Here is a 24,031-nt window from a genome sequence, read left to right on the forward strand (position 1 = left end):
CCCACAGCTTCTTGCTGGGTCCAGTTTCCAAGAGGGCCAGAAAAAGCAGGCCAGGCAGCCAGCCACCGGCTTCGGTCTCAGTCTCGCTGCCCACATCATACGTCTGATAGGTGCAGCCAGTGCTATTTCTTGGAAAAAGCTACACAAGGGTTGTGCTGTTACCTCTCTGAGTTGAAAGGGAAGGGCATGGGAAGCCTGGTGGCTGGCATGACTTGTAACTAGATGAGGAATGTTAACAGAATACCAACCACCAAATTCCAGACAGAACCAAAAATGTCAGAAGATTTTCACTCAGCATACTTTTTAGTCTCCGAGAAACTAAAGTGCTAGGAACCCCAGCTTACTCTTCAGAAGCCTAAGTTATTTCTATTCCACAAAGATTTTCACTCTACGGGGAAGATATGAGACCTCAAGGGGAATGTACCTTTCTACTATTAATTCCAGGTGATCCTGGATTCAGATGTTCAACATATATACGAAGCAACATATATGCAGAACAGAGTGCACTAGCTGTCCTCTCAAATATCTAACAAAGGAGCCAGTGGCAGCTACAGGGTACTCTCCAATTAGCTGCGCTCGAGAAGGCATGGTTTAGGTATGGCTGAAGAGCCAACTCCCACCGGGACAAGCCCGATGTCTCTGTGCTGGGCCACGGCAGGCCCCTTACCTCCAGCCAGCAGACATCGATCCCAACTACTAGAAAAATACAACTGAAAAGCACATTCTCTACTAATGGCAGAAGCAGCAGCACTCCATAGCTTTCAGTATTGGCTGGAAAAAAAAAAATTTTTTTTCTGGGTCTGATTATAAGGATAAATCTGAAACTTAGAAGTGGTTGACTATTAGCTAACAAAATGCATAAGCTACTAGCCACCTAGTACAAAGCATTAGAATGAGAACAAAAGTAACTTCTGGAAATTACAAGGACTACATGCAAACTTGGTAATAAACATGGGGCTGTCACCATTAACAACACCCTTAAAAGCTAAAGTGCTGTTAGACAGGGTAAGGACCCTCCAAAGCAAGTGACGAGGGCAATCATCTCTTTTTCACCGCCCAAGGTCACTCTGGGCCTTGAAGAATCAAAACCAAGCAAATGTATGCCTCCACCTGAGGTGTGCAGTTCAGTAGGAAGCCTGGCGACAATTCCCTGCATTCCATTTCCTTTCAAATGCAGCCATATTGTTCAAACAGACGTATCTTAGAGAAGTCCGTCTGTGAAGACAGCACAAGCTGAGCAGCTACAAGCTAAAGGGAAGGGCACTGGTCTAAGTCCTGGCGCAGTGGTCAAGAGAAGGGCTTATTTAATCCCCCCGACTTGGAAGGGAGGCATTGAGCATGAACAAGAGACGCTTTCAGAACTGACCGAGACTGCGAGAAACAATGCTGAGGCACTGCGAGGGCTCTAAGACCAGAATAGCAACAGGGGTAGTTGTGTCAGGACTAAGACCCAAGACAGTGTCATTTGAGGACCGTTTGAAAAGAGCCCCACTCCACCATACTCTAGGCAATGCTAATAATCTATCATTGTCATGGGCACTAAATCATACAAAAATGAGGCTACTGCCCTAGTTGAAAGCACAATGAAACACTATTTCTTGCTACCTCAGCATCTTAAGGTCTAGCTCTACCATTTCTTCAGTGCGGCACTACTTTCCAAAAGTACTGAGAATGCAGATATGAAACGGATAGAGCCTGAGGTGACGGCTCTGACGCGTCCATGTCCTTTAGGAGGAAATTTCTCACTGCCCAGAGGTGTTTGTTTTATTCTGGCTGCTCTTCATTGTAACAGATGGTCTGGCGCTGCTTGTCGAGTACCTCTGGCACAGGCTGACAAGATCATACCAAGAACATGCTGTGTGCCAGATGCTTTCTGCAGGATGTCAGATTTGACAGAAATGGGAAAAGGCTGGCAGGTGGGGTGCGGGTGCACGAGGAAGGCCAGGATGGAGGAGGAGCTGCCACGACCGGTCCCAGGAGAGGCACGCTCTGGGGCAGGCATGATCAGCTCTCTCTCGGTGGGCTCGACAAAACCAAGAGACCCACTGAACCCACGCACAGATTACAGAGAGGAGATGAGAGCAGAGCTGCTCTCCAGTTTCTTTGTAGGAATGACAAAGCTGACAAATACCAGAGCGATCTGTCATAAAACGGGCTTTAATGTCTCCCTCTTACAACATGATAGTACTGCTGAAACTGGAACTGGTGTACAGCTCCCAGTACTGGCTTCCCACGAGGAATGAAGCTAGTAGGCCCCTGGCTGCTGTGCAGCTGGAGCAGCCCCAGGCACTCAGCTCAGTACAAACTCTGGAGTCCAAACACCGCATCTGCTGCAGTTCACCAAGTTTGGAGTTCTGGGACTGGCAGTGCAGATTTTGTGAATACCAAATACATCAGACGCTGTTCCGTCTCTTTGTACTAGCTGCTCCCTCCCCTCTCCCTCAACATTGTGGTTTTCAGCTTTATGAGGTACTAAGGAACACCCTGGTTTTGCAGGGCATAAATCTCCCATCATCACAGGTTTGAATCCTCTGTTTGGTATTTGCTTAAAACATCCTGGAAGTGTGACCCATGCTAACATGACGTGCCCTGTCCAGAGGACTCCTGAAGTCACATTTTCCAAGTTTCTTCCTAGCGCATGGCTCCCTTCTATGCCCGACACAGTACGGCGATTCCAAAGAACTGCATTTAGCAATGAACACAGACAGGAGTCTGTCTTCTTCCTGTACCAGTGAGGCCTGGTCTGGATCGCTTTCTCTCTTTCTTTCATTAACACGCACACCTGCATGTGTGGAGCTCTGGAAGAATCTTCTCATCTGAAGACGATGGAAATATTTTCTGAATTCACGAAATTATCTCTTTCATTGAGTGATGTTCAAACTGCAGATTGGTCTCTGCCTTCCCAGATGTCTTCTCGTTGCTTGGCTTCCAACCGTTTTCTCTCTGCAAATCAGGGCAGTGTTAAAAGGGGTAGTGTACTTCATATAAGCAGTGACTGTCCCTTAATCCAAATTACAAGGCAAACTTTAATCATAAGATGACTGGATTTCTTGGTCTTCTCTTACCTGATTCCAAGAGTCCATATCTTTAACTTTCCAAGTGCTTTGTTAAATGGAAACGTTACTATTACTATATAATAAAAAGAGAAAGATCTAGGGCTAATAGATATAAAAAGTATATGGAGTAAGTCAGAATCTAGCAGGACCCAGATTCTAGTCTTGCTGTTAATATATTTATTTTAATTCTGTTTTTCAACTGTGTTAGTGCATTATTCCCAGTTTATTGATCTTTAAAAATATTTCAACAGTGATTAAGGATATGTTTCAATAGTGATCAAGGATATGTTTCAACATTCTTCCTCTAATTTCTTGCCCAAATGGAAATGGTAGCCATGAGGCTTTAGCCATGTCCTGCACAATCTTATGGAAAAAATATTCAGAGGCAAACCCAATTGCAGTTATTTTCAGAGCACTTTCAGGAACCAGAAATCTTCTGGAATACACAATTCCAACATGGAAAAATGGCTACATATAATGGAGTGAAAACTAGGGACTATTTCTAAAACAAAAACAAAAAAAAAGCACAAATCTGGGCAATGTATCTTTCATCTTCTTTAACAAAGAAACATGGTTTCCATTGAACACTTTCACCAAGACCTGAGAAAATACAAGCCATACGTGGTTTGGTGGCCCAAGCACTTCATCAGGTGCCACAATACCAGTTCTAATTTCATAGCTTGTCATTTATCTTGACATCATAAAATTCAGATGATAAGCCTAAGTGTTTCCTTCCAAGAGCTATTATTTCAGATGTCCATAAAAGAGTTTGCAAGTCATGAGCCAGAGGGACTATAGAAATCAAAATCAGGGTGAATCTAGAGTAAAATACTTGCTATTTTGACATATCTTTCCAAATCAGCAGAATGTCTTATAAAATTCCTGTACTATATTTGACTGTACTTTAAGGGCAAAGAACTTGGTTAGGAAACTGACTAGCACTTGTAAATGTTGAGAACGAAATTCGCTGCTATTTGGGCACCATCTTGTGGCACGATCAGAATATAGCAGCAAAGTTACAAGAGGCAAAAAGCCGGGGTCAGCAAATTCCCAACTGAAGTCTGGTTAATTTAGTGTCCTGTTGACTTGGCTTTAAGACAGGCCTGAATTGGGTTGGGATTCTCTAGGAAACAGCACATTTCTCAGGAAGGCACTGCGGTTCTGATTCTCACAAAGAGGGGAAATTTGGAGTGGATCTAAAGGCAAAGCCAACCTTAGATGAAAGCAATCAAAACCTCGTTCTGTATTCCAAGAAAAAGTGAAGAAACCAGAAAAGTGAAGTATTATAACTCATAGTTTTCAGTAAGCTCGGAAACTTAGAAAGGCAATATGGGAAGTTGTCAGACAAGAAATCCAGGTGCAGTAGAAAAATATGACTGGTCCATAATCCACAATTCCAAAACCCAAGCAGTTCTGAAAACAGTTTTGTTTCTTTTGGTGGTAAATCTAAGCTGAAGGATAGGAGGCTGTTCACATGTGCCATTTAAGGTGACTAGTCATACACTCTGCTGCAGCAACATTAATGTTCAGTTTGATTTTGGTGGTGTGAAACACATAAAGATAACCATATCTTTCTAAAATTGGAAAAATCTCAAAATTCTGTAACATTTCCTATCCTAATGCTTTCTAATAAAAGACTGTAGATCTCTATCACCAAACATATGTACATATAAGAGGAAATTCTGGTTGTAAACCATATGAGAAAACCAGTAAAAGTAGGGAGACAAACTGAGAAACACAAAGGAATAGTGAAAATGTGAGGTATAAATTTAGAAATACAGAACATGAATAGAATAGAGAAATATAGGTGAGGATGAGACTTAAAAATATTTTCTTCATTTTAAAGAGTAAATGGAAGTTTGGAGGGGGGGGTTCAGTGACTTGCCTAAGGTTATATAATCTGAAAATCTGAAGCTGGAACCTAGGTCCTTAATTCTTACGCCAACATATTTTCACTATCCTGACATCTGAAAATATCTACAAAGAAAAGGAAAAAAATGTGGAAAAAAAAAAGTTATTGAAAGAAAGATAAAGAAATATGCTGTTCCTTTATTAATGGGAAAGGAAAGCAGATAATAGCTGATAGACTGAATGAAAAAAGCTCTTATTATAACTTTACCTCCAACAATTAAAAAAGTAAACTTAGATAAAGAGAAAGCCCAGCAGCAGCCATAAGGCCAAGGAACTAAGGGAGAACAGACGAATTACCATGAAATGATTAACCTAAAGCACACACATAAAATCTTTCATTTCCCAGTATAATAAATACATAGGAAGAAATGATTAAATTAAATGAGTTGATTGAAATCACCACTTCTCACTGAAGGAACAGAAATGTCGAAGATTTAAAAAGGACCAGTCTGGTATCACGTTTGAAAAAAATCAAAAGGGATGTAAATTACAACTTTAAAAAATTTACTTCTACACCTAAGAAAATAATGGAGAAAATCATCACAAAATCTACTTGAAGACATGAAGTACAAGTCTAGTCAAACTAATCTAATTGCCTTCTTTTACACTTTGACAGACCTGGTAGATCAAGGAGGAGTGACCTCCTAATTTTAGCAAGGTTTTAGACTTTAGGCTTACCAAGTGTTTATATAATCATTAATGCACTGGGGAAACATAGTCTGGATCACCTAAGTGTTAAGGGGGGATATTACTCTGGAGAGCGGGTTGATTATCAATGTATTAAGTATCAACACAAATTTATTTAGCAACAGTTGGTAAAATGGTCAGTCAGTCCTAGGATTAACATTTTCCTCTCTGATCTAGGCCAGGAGCATAAGTTTATGAAAGAGCCGGTAACACTAAAAATATGGGTAAATACTGTGTCTCAGAGTAAAAGACCACATTCAAATGAAAGGAAATGTGGTTACAAATGAAAGAACTTTACATCAGGGGAGAAAAGAAACCAAGAAAATGCCACAAGACCTAGATTATGAGTCAGCAATGCAGCACTGCCCTTGCAGGCAGAATAATGGAATGCCTAAAAAGGATTTCAAAAGGTAGCAACTGTGATTAATTTTTTTATTACAGTTGACTAAGTTTACTATAGAGATGATTTTACTTTTAAGTTCGTAGTGATTTAATTCATCAAACTAAGGGATCAAATTATTGTTTACTTACTGTCTTTCAGATCTGTTACACAAAAGATGGCCTTTTAGGACCAGCCAATTAATCACCTATCCCCAAGAATAAAAAGGAAATTAAGAAACAAAATTATATCAGGCTTTGAAAATGACAGAATAACTTATTCTGGGAAGTAATGCTGTCTATCTCCAATTTCAGGTGGGAATCAAAACTGGCTCAATAAATAGACCGTAGGGAAGTTTTACACATATTCCTGAGTGTGGTTTTTAAAATAGGGTTTTATCATTTAGTGTGAATCACTGGTTAAAATATGTAATGAAATCAATACAAAGCACGCAAGGACGTACAGAGAACATTCTGATAGCTGTCAGATGGGATAGGGGTTGGGGAGTGGGAGAAAAAGGGGAAGGGATTAAGATGTACAAATTGTCAGTTATAAAAACATTCAGGGGGATGTAAAGTACAGCACAGGGAATAGAGTCAATAATACTGTAATAACTATGTATGGTGACAGATGGGTACTAGATTTATCGGAGTGATCACTTCATAAGTTACATAAATGTCTAATCACTATGTTGTACACCTGAAACTAATATAATACTGTATGTCAATTGTAATTGAAAACTAAAAAAATCAAAATAAAAAACCACACACAAAGCACTCAAGGATGATCTATGATTTCATTTCCCACTCTCACTGTAACTCTGATCTGTTATGTACTCTGCTGGACTAAGAAAATACTTTCCCATGTTCAAAGGCTTATGAAAATAAAGCTCTTATCCTCCAGATATATACAATATGATTTGCTTAAAATGAATTGGGTACTTCCTTTTTCTCCATTCTTTCCAGAGTAGCTTTATTTTCCGAATCTCTTTTTTAAGGACTAAGACATAGACTTCTCACTAAAAAGGGAGAAAAACCAAAGTAGGGTGGAAGAGCTTAGCAGGAAGTATTTAAACCCCAAAATCACAAATCCCAACTTCATTAATTAGAAGAGTTTCAGATGCAATGTTCAGCTGTGGGTTTTATAAAGAAACACATGGAGGATTTAACAGGGTTCAGAGTAGAATCGTGAATGAAATAAGATTTATGAAGAAAAATTAAAGTAACCAAGTCACTCATGTATTCAATGAACACGCATGTATACTGAGTACCTTTTCATAAACCAGGCACTGCGCCAAATAGAAGGCCTCAAGCGGCAAAAAGAAAGGCTAGGGGATTACTCTGTAGTGTTATTAATAAAAGTACCTACTCGTATATCAGGATAGCACATAGATCTCAACCCCCATTCCACTGTGATCAATTGGCAATGGTCAGGTCAGAACGTCACCCAAAGAGAATGTTGTGACTGAGCAGCACTGTCTGTCACAGGTACTGGGTGGGGAGCGGCAGTACATAGCACACATGTGTCATTACTGGCTCACATTATTATAATGAACACTCACTTCCAAAGAATCCCATAAATAATAACATCCTGAATTTATAAAGCCCTTTTCTAAACATTTCTACACATGGTAACTTAGGTTGTGCTCAAAAGTTCCCCAAGTTAGGTAAGTCCGACATTGCTTTCACTTTGTTGGAAGCTGGGGCACTGAGACTTGCCCAGGGCCACACAGCTAGTTAATAGCAGAAACTCCACCACAGCCCAGATTCAGGCATTCCTAAATGATCTGCCCTTGATCTTTATAGTTAAAGGTTGTTAGAACAGAATGGTGTCCAGATGTTCCCCATTTCTACTAAGGAGAAAAGAAGAGGAAACTAGTTTAAACTATCATACAGATTTAAGTTAGACATAAGGAAGAATTTTTTGACAGTGAAAGCTGCTAACCGTTGGAAAAAAATAACTAAAAAGAAGCCTGTCATATTTTATTTTCTGATGGCCCTAAAATTTTTTTTCAGGGGAAAAAAAATGTAAATTAACTCAAAATCCTTCAAGAGGGATGATTACAGTATTATAGAAGGAGCACAGCTTTTGATTAGAGAAGCCCAGTTTCAACTGCCTCCTCTCAATTTACCAGCTGGGTAACCTTAGGCCAGTTATTTAACTTCTCTGGGCCAGCTCTAAATTGGAGATAATACCATCCAGCACAGAGTTATCATAACATGTTACATTACCTGGTGTTTCCTTCCAATCCTTTTAATCAACAAAAACCCTTTCATGGCTTTTAATCTTAAAATCATGAGAACTCAAGTGAGAGGAGAAGCAACTGCTTAAAATACGAGATTCGTATTTTCTTCCTTACTCAAAGCAGATGTCCCTACTAGGTTGTAAGTCTTAAGGAGAGGAACAAAATCTTGCCATGTAACTAAATAGAGGGCACAATGCTTTGCACAGAGCAGGTGCTCAGAATGCCAAATGTAGTTGCTACAGTATCACAGGACATTTAAAATAAAAAGAGTTAACGACAAAAAACATGCACTGGAACCTGCGCTGAGCTCACCAGGACATTGCTACTATTACTACTAGAAACAGCAGCAGCTAACACTTCTCACATAATACTGATATGCCTATAGAAACAGAAGGGAAAGCATTCCTACGATTTTGAAGATGACGAAGTGTCTTTCATGGATTATCTTACTTCATTTCCACTTTGTGGGTGAAGAAACAGAGGCCTCCAGAGAGTAACTAATTTGTCCAAGGTCACACAGCCAGTAAATGGCAGAGCTAAGATGTGGACCCAGACAGTCCGATTCCAGAGTCTATAATGTTACCATTATGCTGTACTGATCCCTCCCCCTCTAATGGAAGACGGTCTGGAACAAAAATATGTTCTGCTTAATACAGTACTTTTAATTTCCATAGAAAAAAAAATCTTGCTAAGTGAGAAGCCTTAGGGTCCATGCAGGCAGGTACAAGAGTATCCACTCAATACATAAAGAAACCAGAAAGCAATAAATCAGGAGTTTTCCAAATGCATCTTCTCAGATATAAAGAATGGGAAAGCTCTGAAGCATAACAAAAAGCCCTCTATAATCTGTACAGCCTCAGCACCACTAGATAGTAGGAACTTATCACAGTGGATCTCTATTCACAACTAAATGCCTTCTTTAAAAAAATAACAGGGTACCCACTTAGCCAACAGTCTCATTTTTAATTGCATCAAGGAAATGCTCTTTGTATACCTGGGTACTTAAAACAAATACTTCACGTGGAGCTGCATGCATGCCTACAGAGAAAGAGGGGAATACTCAGACGATACCCATGTGAAACTGCTGCTGCATCTGTAGAGATACACAGGAAAGCATGATAACTGCAAAAGGAGTCAGACCTCCTTTTCATAGAGACAACTGTTATTACCCTCTATTGATCTTCTGAGATAATTGTGGTTCTCACAGAGAAATCATTTTCTTCATGAATAACCAATTAATAAAGGGTTAAGAACACTGCATTCTCCTTTAATCTAATTCTATTATTGCCATCTATAAAAACCACAGGAATCCTCCCGTTTCTATCATCTATAAGAGGCCTCTGAATGAACAATGCATTGGAAAAATCAAAACTGCCTCATTATAATCATTAAGGTTTCAAAAATTAGTTGGGTTCTACACTGAAACTCTAACACCTGCCATGCATGACACACTCTGTCACTGGTTATCTGGCCAGTGCAGCCGAGAGTCCACAAGCTGCCTGCTATCACCAAAGCAGAGTGGACAGGAAGTATTAATGGCCTTGTTAGACTGGCAATAAACAAGGACTTTGAAACTTCAATTCGTTTAATGGAAAAATGAAGTTACTTTTCAGTAAGTAGAATTTTCAGAATAAATTGCCTTCGCAGATTCCACAGATCGTGGGCTAAGGCAATGAGACTGTCTAAAGCCTGAAGGTTGATAAAAAGTACTTAAGTACAAAGCTGGAGTCCCAAGCCTTTCCAGACAAGTCAACGGCCTATAAAGTGGACACAGAGATTTTAACCTCAATTCCAAACTATAGAGAAAGAAAAACCCTGCTTGTTGATCAGTTGAAATACTTTCTGAGAACCCTTGGATACTGAAAAACAATCAGAAGCTGGGTAATCTAGATGTACTCTAATGGAGCCACTCAGGACTGTCTTTACAGAAAAAAAATAACTCCTACAGTTATCATCATCAATGTCAGTTGCTGGCTTTTCCTTAATTTGTCTTCTAACTAAGATCTAAACCATTTGATAATACCATGGCAATCATGGCCCAGTAAAACCACAGCAAATAATGTTTTCTGCCTGGGAGACTATTATGTTTTCACAGGGAAATTTTTCTTAACATTTGGAGCAAGAACTATAGAAAAAGCCATGGAGGAGCTGAGAAGATGGAACCTCCTATCTCAGAAAACAAGTAGGAGAATGGATTAGGATGCCTTGGTGTGTGGAACAGGCATACAAATCCTGAAATGTCTTCCTCCTAAATATAAGGCATGAAAACAATTTCAATACACTTGGGAGGCTTCTAGGAAATGGAAATGACAAAACGGAATGAGTTTCATTCTTTTTTTCCTTTTTTTAACACACGCCTTCTAGTGAGCTCTAAAGGGACTAGAGAAGAATGCCATCACTCCAACTCACCTCGGGCTTCTTGCAATTTCTTGAGCTCTGCTTCCCGTTCAGTTTTGCTCTGCTTACTTCGAACCCCAAGGGCACTGATGACTAGCCTTCTGGCTAGGGCTGCTGAAGTCTCAGGTCGCTCCTTTGCTGGCTGGAGGAATTCTGAAAGGGAGAAAGGGAATGAGTAGGAGACAGTAAGGAAGAGAAAGCACTCTGGCTCCTAATGATTTAACCCAGTAATTAACATACAAAACAGACTACAAAGGGCTGCATCCGCAGTAATTAATAGGGGCCTGATAGATGACCATCAGAGGAAATTACCATGGCAAAGCACAAACAACCCTGTCTTCAGCACCTGTATTGACACCATTTCTTACAGTGACTCTATCAAACAGCTAACATAGAGGTAAACTAGATAAGGATGTCATCAGAAAATGGTTGCTGCATTGCTTGCAGTTAAAATCTCCCATTCTCTCAAGTGGCTGCTCAGGTGCTACAATGTCTTTTCTCTTTTTTTCCTTAAAGACATACTCCTTTTAACACTAAAATTAATAGTGATATGCCTTTAGAACTCTGGGTGCTGGACAAGTGCTGAAAAATACAAGGACACTACTATCAACAAGAAAGCCCCCCGCCCCCCGAGATTGTTGGCTCACCAGCATAAGCTCTAGCTTTGGCCTTGGCTGCTCTTGTGGCCTGTGACAAGGGCCGGATCTTCACCATGGTATGTTTACTACCCAGAGCATCACGAGCTGCAAAGAGCAATAAATATAAGGAAGGAGAAGACATGAAGAAGAATGATGCGAAGGAAAATTTAAGGCTAGTTTTTAGAAAGTACTTCCTAGATGTTATGATGCTTTTTTTTCCCCCCATGGCAAGCAAATGAGATGGTAAGCTCTAGAAAATCCCATAAGGAACAACTTGGCAGTGATTACTCTAGATCAGGGATCAGCAAACTATGACTCTGTGATCGAATCCAGACCAAACCCTATTTTTGTAAATAAACTTTTACTGAAACAGAGCCACGCTCATTTGTTGGCATATTGTCTATGGCTGCTTTCTGGCTACTGCAGCAGAGGTAAGGACTGACAGAGACCATATGCCTTAAAATATTTACTATGTGGCCTTTTTAAAGAATAAGTTCGCAGACCTCTAATCTAGGTGATTCAGATGGGAACCAAAATCTCTAATTTCTTTGAATGCCTCTGAATCATTATGTGAAAAGGCCCAATCATATATTCAGAAAGTAGGTATTACAATCTCTCACTGGATAAGTTAAAGGCCTACTTAAATTCATTTGTCTAGGGGAAAAAAAATCATAAATACTGTAAGATTTAGTCACACAAGCTTCTTAAATCTCCACCTATAATCTGTTTATGTACTATCATAACTGCAGCAAATAACCTTGAAAGGAGTTGACTATCTCTCCAAATACCATTGGATTAAAGTGAAAAGGGAGACGGGAAGCACACAGGTACCAAAACACCATGCCTCAAAAACCCGTACCTGCCAATTACTTGAAAAAAATGCCAGTTGGCTAAAATGGAAGGGAAATAAGCAGAAGAAAATGGACAATAAAAAAAGAACACTGAAATCCATTGAGTAAATACCTGTAATTGGACTGGAGAAGACTCCTAGGGCATGTGTATCATCCACCCACTTAATATCAAATCCTTTCTTCCTGTAACAAAAAAACCCACAATTTTATTTCTTAAAATTTACTTCTATGAAACATCTTTAAAATAGTGTCTCATAAAGCACTGCATGATGAGAAACACCCAACGAGCGCACAGGTGGAATGGGGATAATGACACAAAAAAACAGCTCGGAGGACAGAAGAAGCCACTGAATTTTAAAAGCAATAATACTGTCATAAAGAACTACTTGGTAGCATTTTATTTTCCCAGCCATTTTATAGACATCAACTAATTAATCCTCACAGGTCCCTCTGGGGAGGTAAAGGATTTAACACACTATTTCCAAGAGACAGTCTCATGGGCACAAAACAAGAAGAGGTAGAAAGAGGATGCAGAGGAGGGCAGAAGAGTGTTACAGGAGCAGGTCGGCAGGGACGGTCACTTGGATTTAACGCAGACGAAAGGTCCGACAACTAAGTTCGCGAACTTTCCACCATGTAAGCGCACAGTGGAAAGTTCGCAAACTTAATTGTCCGTCTTTCATATGTAGGCTCAAGGACGGACACAGAGAGACAGAGAGCCAGAGGAGAAGGATACAGGTCATTCAAAGCAAAAAAAAAAAAAAAACCACATATATATATGTATGTGTATATATAGATAGATATATATATCTATCTATATATATATAGATATAGATATAAAGTAATGGAGAGAGGGGACAACTGTAATCAGAGAGGCTGACCCATTCTTCCTTACTTCTTATAGAAGCAAAGTAGAAAGGGAAAATACGAAAGAAATGTGCCAAAGCCAGGAAAATTCAGGATAAAAGAAATCAAGAGAAATATCAAACCAAATTATAAAGAATCAAAAGAATGACCCCTGAAGTACTAACGAACACCTTCATTTCGGAGCAGAGCTATGCTAGTGAGCACAGGACTAGCAGCATGATGACATCACAGGTGGCGTTTTAGCTAGGAGCTTAAAACTGCTCACAGACTCAGTACAGTACTAGGAAAGAGCTCAGGGTTGGAGGGACAGATATAAATGGACTCAGGTTCTGCCACCTGCCGTGAGTCCTTGGGGCGGATGTAACCTCTCTTGAGCTAGGTCTGCTGATCTGTAGAAATGGGCATAGTACTTCCTCCCAGAGTTGTTGTAAAAATGGAAATGAGATCATCCACGACAAGGCAAAGAGCGTGGTGTTGAGCACTCAGTGGGCATTTAGCAAAGGAAGGGCACTCGTTTATTATTATTAACAGCAATAGTCATCAGGAAGATTATTCATTTTAATGAAGATTGTGATTAAAACACGAAGTTGACTGTAGTATTTGACTCACAGACATTATTCTAGGCTTTTGCACCATGACCTTTTCTTTATTTTTATAAAGTACTACAAAGGAAAAAAATAAAAAGACAAGTGCTAAAATATTTTCCCTCTTTAACAACCAGTCAAGAAAAAATTCCTTTGAGGGAAAAAGGAATAAAGGAAGCTTTGAAGGTTAGAGAATTTCCTGAATGTAAGGGTAAGTTTGACCATGACATAAAGTGACCACAGGGGTTGGAGACTGAGAAAAAATTCAATAGTAGAAATCTGTATCATAAGATAGTTTACAAAAAGGATAGAAAAAGACCTAGATGGGTTCTGGAGGGTCTTTTATACTTTGGAATTTATAATCCTTTAAAATGCTTCTCTTTTGAGAATGTTTCTGGATTTGATTTTAAAACATGATCTTACAGGCAAGATTAAGAAGAAACAAATCAAAGAGAAGTTAATAAATAATTCATAAGAATTAACAAATCTTCAAGAAAGTCTAGACATCAACAAAACTGATTCTTGGTTTTAAAAGTCATCATTATTAATGACAATCTAAGGTAGTTCCAATTTGTGATTTAATCTCATTGACAACTTTCTAAAATCTGTTATGCATTTTATATGGAATAGGCTCGATACTGGGTCTTAACATAACTGTATGAATGAGACTGGCTGACCACCTCCACTATATATTTAGAATAAGGTTTATGGAAGACACTGTTAACTGTTCTCCAGCATCCAGCCACCCTTTCTTTCTTTTATAGAACGGATGCTCCCACCAACCAAATATAAGCGAGGTACATGGCTGCTAGCTAGTTTTGCCTGTTCTAGAACTTCACAGAAACAGGATACTTGTTTTTGCACATAAAGTTTCACTGGATACAGCCATGCTAATTTGTTTACAAATTGTCTATGGCTGCTTTTGTGCAACAATGGCAGAGCTGCCTAAAATATTTACTATCTGGCCCTTTAAGAAAAAGTTGGAGCTATCTCCTAATGATATAAAAATCTTACAAATTCAAGAGGTACAGGGATTGAATTTTAAAATTAAATTTTTAACATAAAGAGTGGAGCATTAAAGTGACTTTGTTTCAGACCCTAAAAATCTTTTAATAACTTTCTTCCTGGACTATTTCTTTATTCCTAAAGCTTATTTTTTCTTATAAGCTAGAGATACAGAGGTATACTTCTGACACTTTTACCGTCTCCTATGTATTTAGGAATGATATGCATACCAATAGTCAATGCAATTGTTTTCAAACCCACTTATATCAGTTTTAATTTATACTCATTACATAATTTGAGTAAAATTAAACCAATGACATATCTGTGTGAAATAGAAGAGTTGTTGTGTCTATAAAAAGTTAGTTGAATACTTTGGAAGACTAGAGAACGGTGAAGTCACTTAAAAAACCCAAGAATCACTATCAATTATGCTTGGGCAAAACAGCCATAAAAGACATAGAAAACATTTCACCCCATAAGCAGTATGCACTCGGATGATTCTGAAGGTAGTTAAAGTTCTTATTCCACGTTAAATAAATGAAACTAGAAGTCACAGTAACATATTAGGACAGTGACATATGAGAACTCTTCTATCAACAGACCAATAACCTAAAAAAAAAAAAAAAAAAAAAAAGAGGTCTGGCACCACATCAGAGACTGGCAAGTGAATGGACATTTATTAAGTGTTGTTAAAATAAACTAGTTGAGACATGTAACAATCATTTTTTATCATTCTCCACTTGATTATTTCTATCTGAGTGGTCAGAATAACCTCAAATCAATAATCTAATTTACAGTGCTCCTGGACTGTTAGTGCCCTTGGTGCCTTGGCAGAAAAAACAAATCTCTTCAGGAGAAATCCTCTTCTTTTATTGCAGGCCTCAATTCTCATAAATATAATTCCAAGGAAAATGGGTGCTCACAGTAAAAAAAAAAAACTAAAAATAAATAAATAAATAAACCTCCTAAAAAGCAAGGCACTATGAGTGAGAAAAAAGAGTTCAGGTAAAGGAACTACCAGACAAAAACTATAGGGGGGTCTATGTTTAATATACTTAAAGAAATTTTTTCAATCTTGAAAATATTTGGAGAAAACAAGAAACTGAAAAATGGCCATGCAGATTTGGAAAAGATATAATAGAGAACTTTGAAAAATAAAAAAACATAATAAAATTAAAGTTGAAAATTCAATGGACAGATTTAACAGCAAATTAAACACAACTGAAGAAAAAATTAGTGAACTGGTAACTAGAGCTAAAGAAATTATTCCAAATGTAACAGACAAAGAGATGGAAAATATGAAGGAGAGGTGCCATGAGAATTAAGTGAGAAGTCTAATGTACATTTAATTGGCATTTTAGAGAAGGTGAAAGAAAGAGAAATTGGCACAGAGGTAATATTTGAAGAGATAATGTCTGAGTGTTCTCCAAAACCAATGAAAAGCATTAATTCATTGATTTAAGAAGCTGAAACCATCTCAAGAAGAATAAAAAGAAACACAAACCCACATCATACTGAAAATGTCGAATACCAAAGACAAAGAGAAAACCGTAAGGAGATTACATTCAGCTGACTTCTCATCCTCCACAAAGGATGAGACAGAAGAATATCTTCAAGTTTCTGAGAGAAAAATAACTGCCAGCCTAGAATTCTATATCCAGCAAAAATGTCTTTCAAGAATGAAGTTGAAATAAAGCCATTAAAAACAACAACAAAACCAACTGAGTTTGTTACCAGCAGACTGTTGTTATTAAATTAAATGCTAAATAATATGCTCCATCCAGAAGGAAAAAGATTTCAGATGGAAGGTATTAGATATGAGAAGGTATAAACAAAAACAAAGAAAGTGGGTAAATCTGAATGCTGAACATAAAACAGTAACATCAAATGGAGCTCAAAAGGAAAAAAAGAAAAAATGTAAAAGAATCAAAATGTTCAATCACAACAGCATATAAATTGGGGTGGAAAGAGGTGAAGAATGGAATTGGGGAAGGGAGCTAAAAGCCTTTACAGTGTTTGGACAGAATGTAAAACCATTAACTTTAGCCATTGGTAAGCATGCATTTTTTAATTTCTAAAGTAAATAACAAAAAATAAAAACAGTATCATTTCCCAAAACAAATGGATTGAGAAAAAAATACCTCATCAATCCAAAAGAAGGCAGGAAGAAGAGAAAAAGATGGGACAAGTAAACACACAAAAAATGATGGCAAGCATACATCCAAATATGACTGACCTTTGAACTGTGCAGGTCCACTTATAGATGGATTTTTTAAAAAACTAATACTATAATTACAGTACTGTAAATGTATTGTCTCTTCCTTATGATTTTCTTAGTAGGTTTCTCTAGGTTATTTACTGTAAAAATACAGTTTATAATATATACAACATACAAAATGTGTATGAATGAATAGCCTGTTTATGTTATTGGTAAGGCTTCCAGTCAACAGTAGGCTATTATAGATAAGTTTTTGGAGACTCAAAAGTTATGTGCAGATTATTGATTGGGTGGGTTGGTCGGTGCCCCTACCTGCTACCTTGTTCAAGGGTTAACTGTATATCAATAATTACAATAAATATAAATGGACTAAATGCACAATGAAAACAGATTTAGAAGTCATCATTGATATCGTTCTTCCAAAATGCAAAAATGGAGTCCAGAAAGACTATTTGGCATTTTTAAGAAACTTACAAAAAGAGTCATTTGAAACAGAATATTTCTAATGGTCTTGGAAAAGACAATAAACAAACTCGATGCTAAAGTAAACAGGCGATAGGAAAACAAAAGAGATGACTTTTCAGAAGACATTTTAAGAAAAATTCATCCCACTTTCCCTAGTATCCCCAACCATTTGCAAATACTTACTGATAACTGCAGAAAACCCGTAGGAGGTCTTCAGTGCGAAATTCTTGGGGGAAGTCATAAATTTCAATGACATGTGGGAATTCACAATCACTAAGGTCAATATCAGGAACTTCGTTGTTGTAATAATCAAATCTAGGTTCCTGGATGCTTTCTCTATTCTTCATATTCCCGGACAACTAAGGAGGAGAAAGCATAAAAGTGGCTGTTACATCAAGCCCAGAGCATCATAAAATATCCTCCCATAAACAATCCTCCTCGTCTCCATGTTCCTACTCCTTAACCTTTATCATTGTCCCTGTATTAATACTGCTCAGAAATACAATAATAACCAGGATTCTATCACTCAGTTTATTTTATACATGTGGAATACTTGAGAAGGTATTGAAATTCTAGCAAAGACGGGCAATGCGTGAACGTTAACTTGCCTCTCTCAACCAGTGTGTGAGAAAATGCAGAATGATTAATGTGGTGAGCTACACATAATGGCACATCTTGGAAAATGAATTTCAGAAAATAGCTGAAGAGATGAATTAATAACTTGTGTGTTTTATGTGAGCTTATTGATTAGACTCATCTCATAGCTTCTTTTTTGGAAGAGAATAAAAACAAATCAAAATTTTTAAAAATGAAAACACTTTGTTAGTCTACCTTTTGTTGGATGTAGTTAAAATGTAGTTAAAACAATTTAAGTGATACACATAATTATATTTAGGTAGCATGAGAGCTATCTAAAGGAATTCCCACATGGCAGGTTAGTAAAGGAATTAATAGTAATGAACAATACTTAAAATTCCACTATCCTATGAAAAAAACTAAAGGCTATTTCACATTGGAAGCAGAGAGAAAGGGAAAAATGGAAAGTGGCAGCAAAGCCATTTTGTCATTCACCTGTTATAAAACCTAGATGCTAGTACTGACCGACCACCCAAAGCCTTCAGACCCAAGAGTATCTTCTCTGTTAATCAAAAGTCCAACCAGATCCCTTCAAGCCCTGCCTTTTATACTGTGCCTCTTTTCCCATGAAATGAGGAAATGAGAACTTGCAATGCCAAGGATATATCCCTTGAAGAAGTGAAAAATGGATTCAAGAATTTTATTTGGGAGGGAGTAAAGGGGAAAGGTGATTTAAGTAAAATCAACAAAAGTGTTTATTTATTACTGTGTCTCTAGTTCTTTTTCTCCACTAAGCTTCAGTTTTACATCTAAAAAAATATGGAATAGCACTTACACCTCATAGATAGCTATGTGGATTAAATGTATTAAGTGTTTAGTATACTGCCTGGCACCTAAGTATTCAATCACAACTTTAGGACCTAAATCTGGGAACATTCTGCATTTTCTACAAGCTGTTCTCACAGCCTGGAATGTTTTGTCTGCTCCTGATCCTTTCGCTCCTTTAAGACCTTTCAATCTTTATCTCCTCTTGACACTTTCCCTATTGATTCAAATGTGGTGGTTTCTCCTTACCCTACACTACTATATCATAACACTTAGCAGTTGGATATATACCAAATTTCATCAATTCTAAGACACATGTTTTTTCACATTTTATTAATAACATCTCTGACATCAGGATGTATTTTACAGTCAGGCACTGCTTGCCTACACATGCATGAGCATGAAGTACCAGTACCAAAACTTGCAGAAAGGGTGGTTAGCAATGTGGAAGAAAATCCCAGATATAAGAATAGCTCTATGTAAGTGCAAAGGTGGCTTAAGAATCCAAAACAATGATTTTTGCTTCTTTTATGTATTCTTTTAAGAAATGCTGCATCTTCAAAGTTCTTGGTGGCACAGAGCTGATACAGGATGGAAAGGCATCAAGATCAATGACTGAGTCAAGAAGTTATAAGAAAGAGTTGGACTGTAAATACAAAGTTTTAGGGAAACCTTAACCAATTTATTTCACCTACATTTTCCTTGTGTAAGAAATGATACATGATTTAAAAAATTGTCTAATGAAGTCTAAAAGAGTTCTTTCAATATGTATAAAATAAAAATTCTAAAGGGTAAGCACTGTGTGAAAGTTTCAATTTTGTCTTTCTTAGTGATAACATGAAATAATTATGTATTTATTTCACAATCAATGGCATTTTCAATTCAATGAAACCGGAGACTCAGATTCTGATGCCAATGCTGGCACTAACCTTAACGAGGTAAATAACTTTTCTGGGCCTTGGTTACCTTACTTATAAAGCGAGAGGGCTCGGCTACATTATGTCATAGGTCCCTCTCAATGCTACCATTCTTTTTAAAAAAAACTTGTATAGTTCTGTCTCCTAAACAATTCAAGTTTTAGTCCTTAAAATTCAAGGGCTGTGATATAATCCTAGCTCCGATCTTGGAAGGCAGGAATAAGAACATTTTTCTGTGTACATTCACTTAAACAAAATTAAACATAACAACTTTAAACTATATAGCTAGAACCAATTTAAATATGGGGCAGCATGAGGGGGTTACACGAGCAAGGACAACTGAGATGTGACCACAAGTTGGTGGTGTAACGTTACCTCAGTAGCTTCAAATGTCACCATGTCTACGTACCGTAATTATTTATAGAATTAACCCATATAGTCAATTCTCAATTATGTAGGTTAGGTTATTCAAGCACTTCAGTTCTATTTTTCTCTTCCACTGTTATCTTGTGGCTACTTAACTGCTTATTGACTCCCTTTCCATCGAAGAAAATCAATTTAAATTTTTATTATTTACTATAAACCTTGATAAGTTAAAAGATTTGATTGGGGAACAGGATTAAGCTATAAACAAAAAAATAAAGTTTTTAGATTATCTGGATTTGATTCTATCTAAGGTATTCCAATACCGCAGAAAATAGAGATTAACAATCAAGAATTTTTCATGTTGGTCTATGGTAATGTGAATAAAGCAAAAGATAGAATGTTAAAATGTTTTATCCATTTAACTCTCCATCTTTGCAGATAGGGAAATAACACTGTTTATTTAAAAAATAGAAAGTGTTTTAAGTCTTTTTAAATTTCACATGTCCTAAATCCAAAAGCATCCAAAAAGAGTTCCCTAAAAAGATAATACTGCAGTGTTTAATATACACCATTATAGCTTCCAGCCTCTTCTATGCTGCTTTAGGCCTAAGTCCTTTTCAACAGTTAAAGGATAAATTCAGACGTTTAAACTCTAACATTCTATACATTAGCATAAAACTAAATAATCTGTCTGGTATTCCCTATCTGCAAATAAAATTTTGCACACACACACACACACACACACACCGGGCATGCCAAAAATGGATGCAAGTGGACAGTTTGGTCAACACTGCTCAAGCAGTAGTTCGCCATCATCAGAAATGTCTGGACGCTGATGGTAAGTAACCACTTTGAGCACCTCTTGTAATTGCAGAAGTCAAACGTGACTTGTATTCATCTTTTGTTATCGGTATATATTGAATATTACAATTTTAATATAGTTTTCCTTTCTTAAAATGTATACACACCTTTTTGGCACCCTCTGTGTATACATACATACATATATATACATATATATCACATATTTTATATCTATATCTATATTTATAGGCTATGCTTCCATTAACCTTATCAAGAAACCAAGGCCAAAAACACAAACTCTGGCTTCAAAAAATGTTGTAAAACTGAATGGGTGGAATGTCATGCAAGGTGCCATCTAAAGATTTCTCTAGACTAGCTATCAGCAACATCTCAATACCGATTACCATCAATGTGAGAAAGCCATGGTCATAGCCTTGGATTAAGGCACAGTAAAAGAGAAGAAAGGGGGAAGTGGACATGCAAGCAGAAAAGGAGAAGGGAAAAAGGAAATAAAAAAGCAAGTTACAATAATGAAACGTAGAGTGCTCCAACAATTGGTTCAGATGATAATTTACTGACCCCAGTGCCAGAGGATAAATTTGTGAGATCCAGTTCTCTCCCCTGAAAGTAATGTAACGGCAGGGGCAGGGCAGGGGCCCGAGTGAATATCCAACATGGACCTGGCTCCCATTCGGAGAGGATGGACAGGTTAACACGGCAGGCTGATGTTGGCATTCTTGGGAAGATGTTAAATAGATCCACCGAACAGTGAAAGAACGGTGGTAGGTTAAATTTACAGTCAAGAGGAAGACTGAGAAGGCAGGGCGACATCTGTATTTCCTCTTCCCCTGCAAGATTGGAAAGACTAGATGGAGAGATACCACTGATGAAGTAGAAAGGTAAGACTAGGCTGGCCTGAAATAGTAAAACTAAGTCAAACACGGTGATGCTACAGGTTTGAATTTCCCAAACTAACCGTGACAGCTTAACTCAGGCACTGCTATGATAGTCACTGACAACAATGGTCCTCTGGACCTACAAAAAACTGCAAACTTAGTATTGATTGCCATTCCACTTCTTGATTTCTCTAGTCCCTGATCCACTTTTTCCTATGTTCCCTTTCGCTACCTAAAATCCTGCATCACATCCAGGCCTGTTCTCCCACATCCAAAGTATCCCTTGTTTATTACTGTAGAGTATGAATTAGTCCTTGCCTATCTGTCCCACTCAGCAACAGCAATAGATACGTACTTCTGACGTTCAAACTGCAGAGTCAGATCCACTGGTTTAGGAAACGAGCCAACCTCATTGCAGGCAGCAAGTATAACAGTATGACCCATCCTCTGGAGGATCAGAAATACAGTTGTTGTGCTTGAAGCCTAACGTCTAGTACGCCTGGGCATCTGCCTGGCTGTGCCTCACCAATCTCCGCTTTTGGTCAATTCACACAAAAGACCTTCTGTGCAAGGCTGCTGATCAGCACTTAAAACACTTCCTCTGTCCCAAACCTCGGCCTTATTGCGAACTTACACCTCTCCATACCCCAACCCCAAATTCATCACAACAAAAAAGTCGGAATTTAAATATATTTACACAGTTGGCCCAGCAGTCAGGCTTATAGCTGGGTCTGTCTTTTCCTCCTTAGCGATCCTTCCCAAAGGCTAGCAACAGAGTACCCAGTATGCTTAGAAGTAATTTCTGATATAAATTATTAAATTGATTCAAATCAAACTGTGGGTGAGATGTAACTGTCCCAAAATATATGTTTCTATCTTTAACCAAGATTTTTAACACAAATACATTTCTAATTTGGGGACATAGCTGTTGCCTGTTTTTCTTCCTGACGAGGGCAGGGTGTGCACTCGGACCCTCTTGGCCAACCCTACCATTTCCCGTCCCTGCTACTGTCACTAAACAGGGAATGAGTGAAACGAATGAGCGTGATGAGTCCTGTCACTGCCCCCAACCATACTGCACACCCGACATCTCAGGCGCTCACGGAAGTAAAAGCACCCCTGGGACACAGGCTCACCAGGAGTCGCTGAAGCTTCAACAAGAATCACTCCTTTTACTGACAATATAGGCCCAGAAATGTTTACAGCTTTCTTTAGTTCTGAAAAGGATTCAGAAACTAAAATGCTGTTGGTTTGAATGCAGATTTAGAGGGGAAAAAAAGCGTTATATAACAGATCTAACAGAACTCAGAAGGGAGATTTTTAATTTTAGGAGTTACTGGGTTCAAAAAAACAAACTATGAACAATGGAATCTACTTAATGTTCCCTCTTTCTATGTGAACCAGAGATCTAGTCACCATCCACTACAGGACTGAACAATCCACAGAGCACATAATTCAATGGATTCTTCACTGGATATCCCAAGCAACTGCCTGAGGATATATACCATCTGGAAGGTGGGTCCATAAATCTCCACTTAGACAGCCAAAAACATGCTAATTCAGACATTTAAATAAAAATAGTAAATACAAGTCTGCTAAAATGAGCTGGAACTAATAACAAAAGATACTGTGAAAAATTAAAATAGCAATAGAAGAATGAGGGAGTGTATGGAAACTCTATACTTTTCTCTCAATTTTTTTGTGTGTACCTAGAACTGCTCAAAAAAATAAAGTTATTTACATTTATTAGAAAAAAATAGAAGTAGAAAATATAAATTAGGAGCATAGAACAATCCAGTGGAAGCGGGTATTATAATGGCTTGTCTAATTCTACGGCCTCACCAACACGAAATGGTATCAACCAGTTTAGCCCTCAGGGATCAAATCCTCTTTTGAAGCCATTGTCTACTCATTACTCATTAGACAATCAAATTATATGGTTGCTTTATATTAATTATCCTTCAGACTGTGAAGTGACTGTCTACAGGTTACATTCTGTCTCTCCAAATAAAATAAAAGCAGCTTTAGAACAGGGAGGAAAGCTGCCATGTAGCACAGTGCCTTTACCATACTAGTGATAACAACAGTATAGACCTAACTATTTGCAATTTCGTGTGGCAAACTCTAAGTGCTCCATATTTGCTATGTAACTGCAAAGTGATGGGTTACCAATTATTAATGAGGTCCCTGGGGGTGGGATATGAAGGACTTTCCTCCCTTTGTACTTTCATATAATTTGTTTTTGGTGGCTGGATTATGAATTTTTCCTTTCAACTTTGAGTTTTCTATTTAAAAATGAAGAGCATTTTTGCAAAAGACTATAGGGAGACAGAGAGAGTATATGAGC

At 37.9% G+C, this 24,031-nt stretch overlaps 1 protein-coding gene across 10 annotated transcripts in view; it reads right to left on the bottom strand.

Annotated features, from left to right (window-relative positions):
- Positions 1–24,031, bottom strand: part of R3HCC1L (R3H domain and coiled-coil containing 1 like) — a 187,469-nt gene that overhangs the window by 109,065 nt on the left and 54,373 nt on the right. For 7 of the 10 annotated variants that reach the window (XM_074339234.2, XM_088791907.1, XM_088791905.1 and 4 more), the window contains 4 exons: positions 17,487–17,662; positions 12,277–12,347; positions 11,323–11,418; positions 10,688–10,828 (listed from right to left, as the gene is read on the bottom strand). In XM_074339234.2, the coding sequence (XP_074195335.2) occupies positions 10,688–10,828; positions 11,323–11,418; positions 12,277–12,347; positions 17,487–17,662 (484 nt within the window). The other 3 variants (XM_019724839.3, XM_074339241.2, XM_074339242.2) reach the window with 2 other exon arrangements.

The sequence above is a fragment of the Rhinolophus sinicus genome, chromosome 15 (assembly GCF_057876585.1).
Source record: "Rhinolophus sinicus isolate RSI-liver-muscle chromosome 15, RSI-T2T, whole genome shotgun sequence".
Classification (NCBI taxonomy): domain Eukaryota; kingdom Metazoa; phylum Chordata; class Mammalia; order Chiroptera; family Rhinolophidae; genus Rhinolophus; species Rhinolophus sinicus.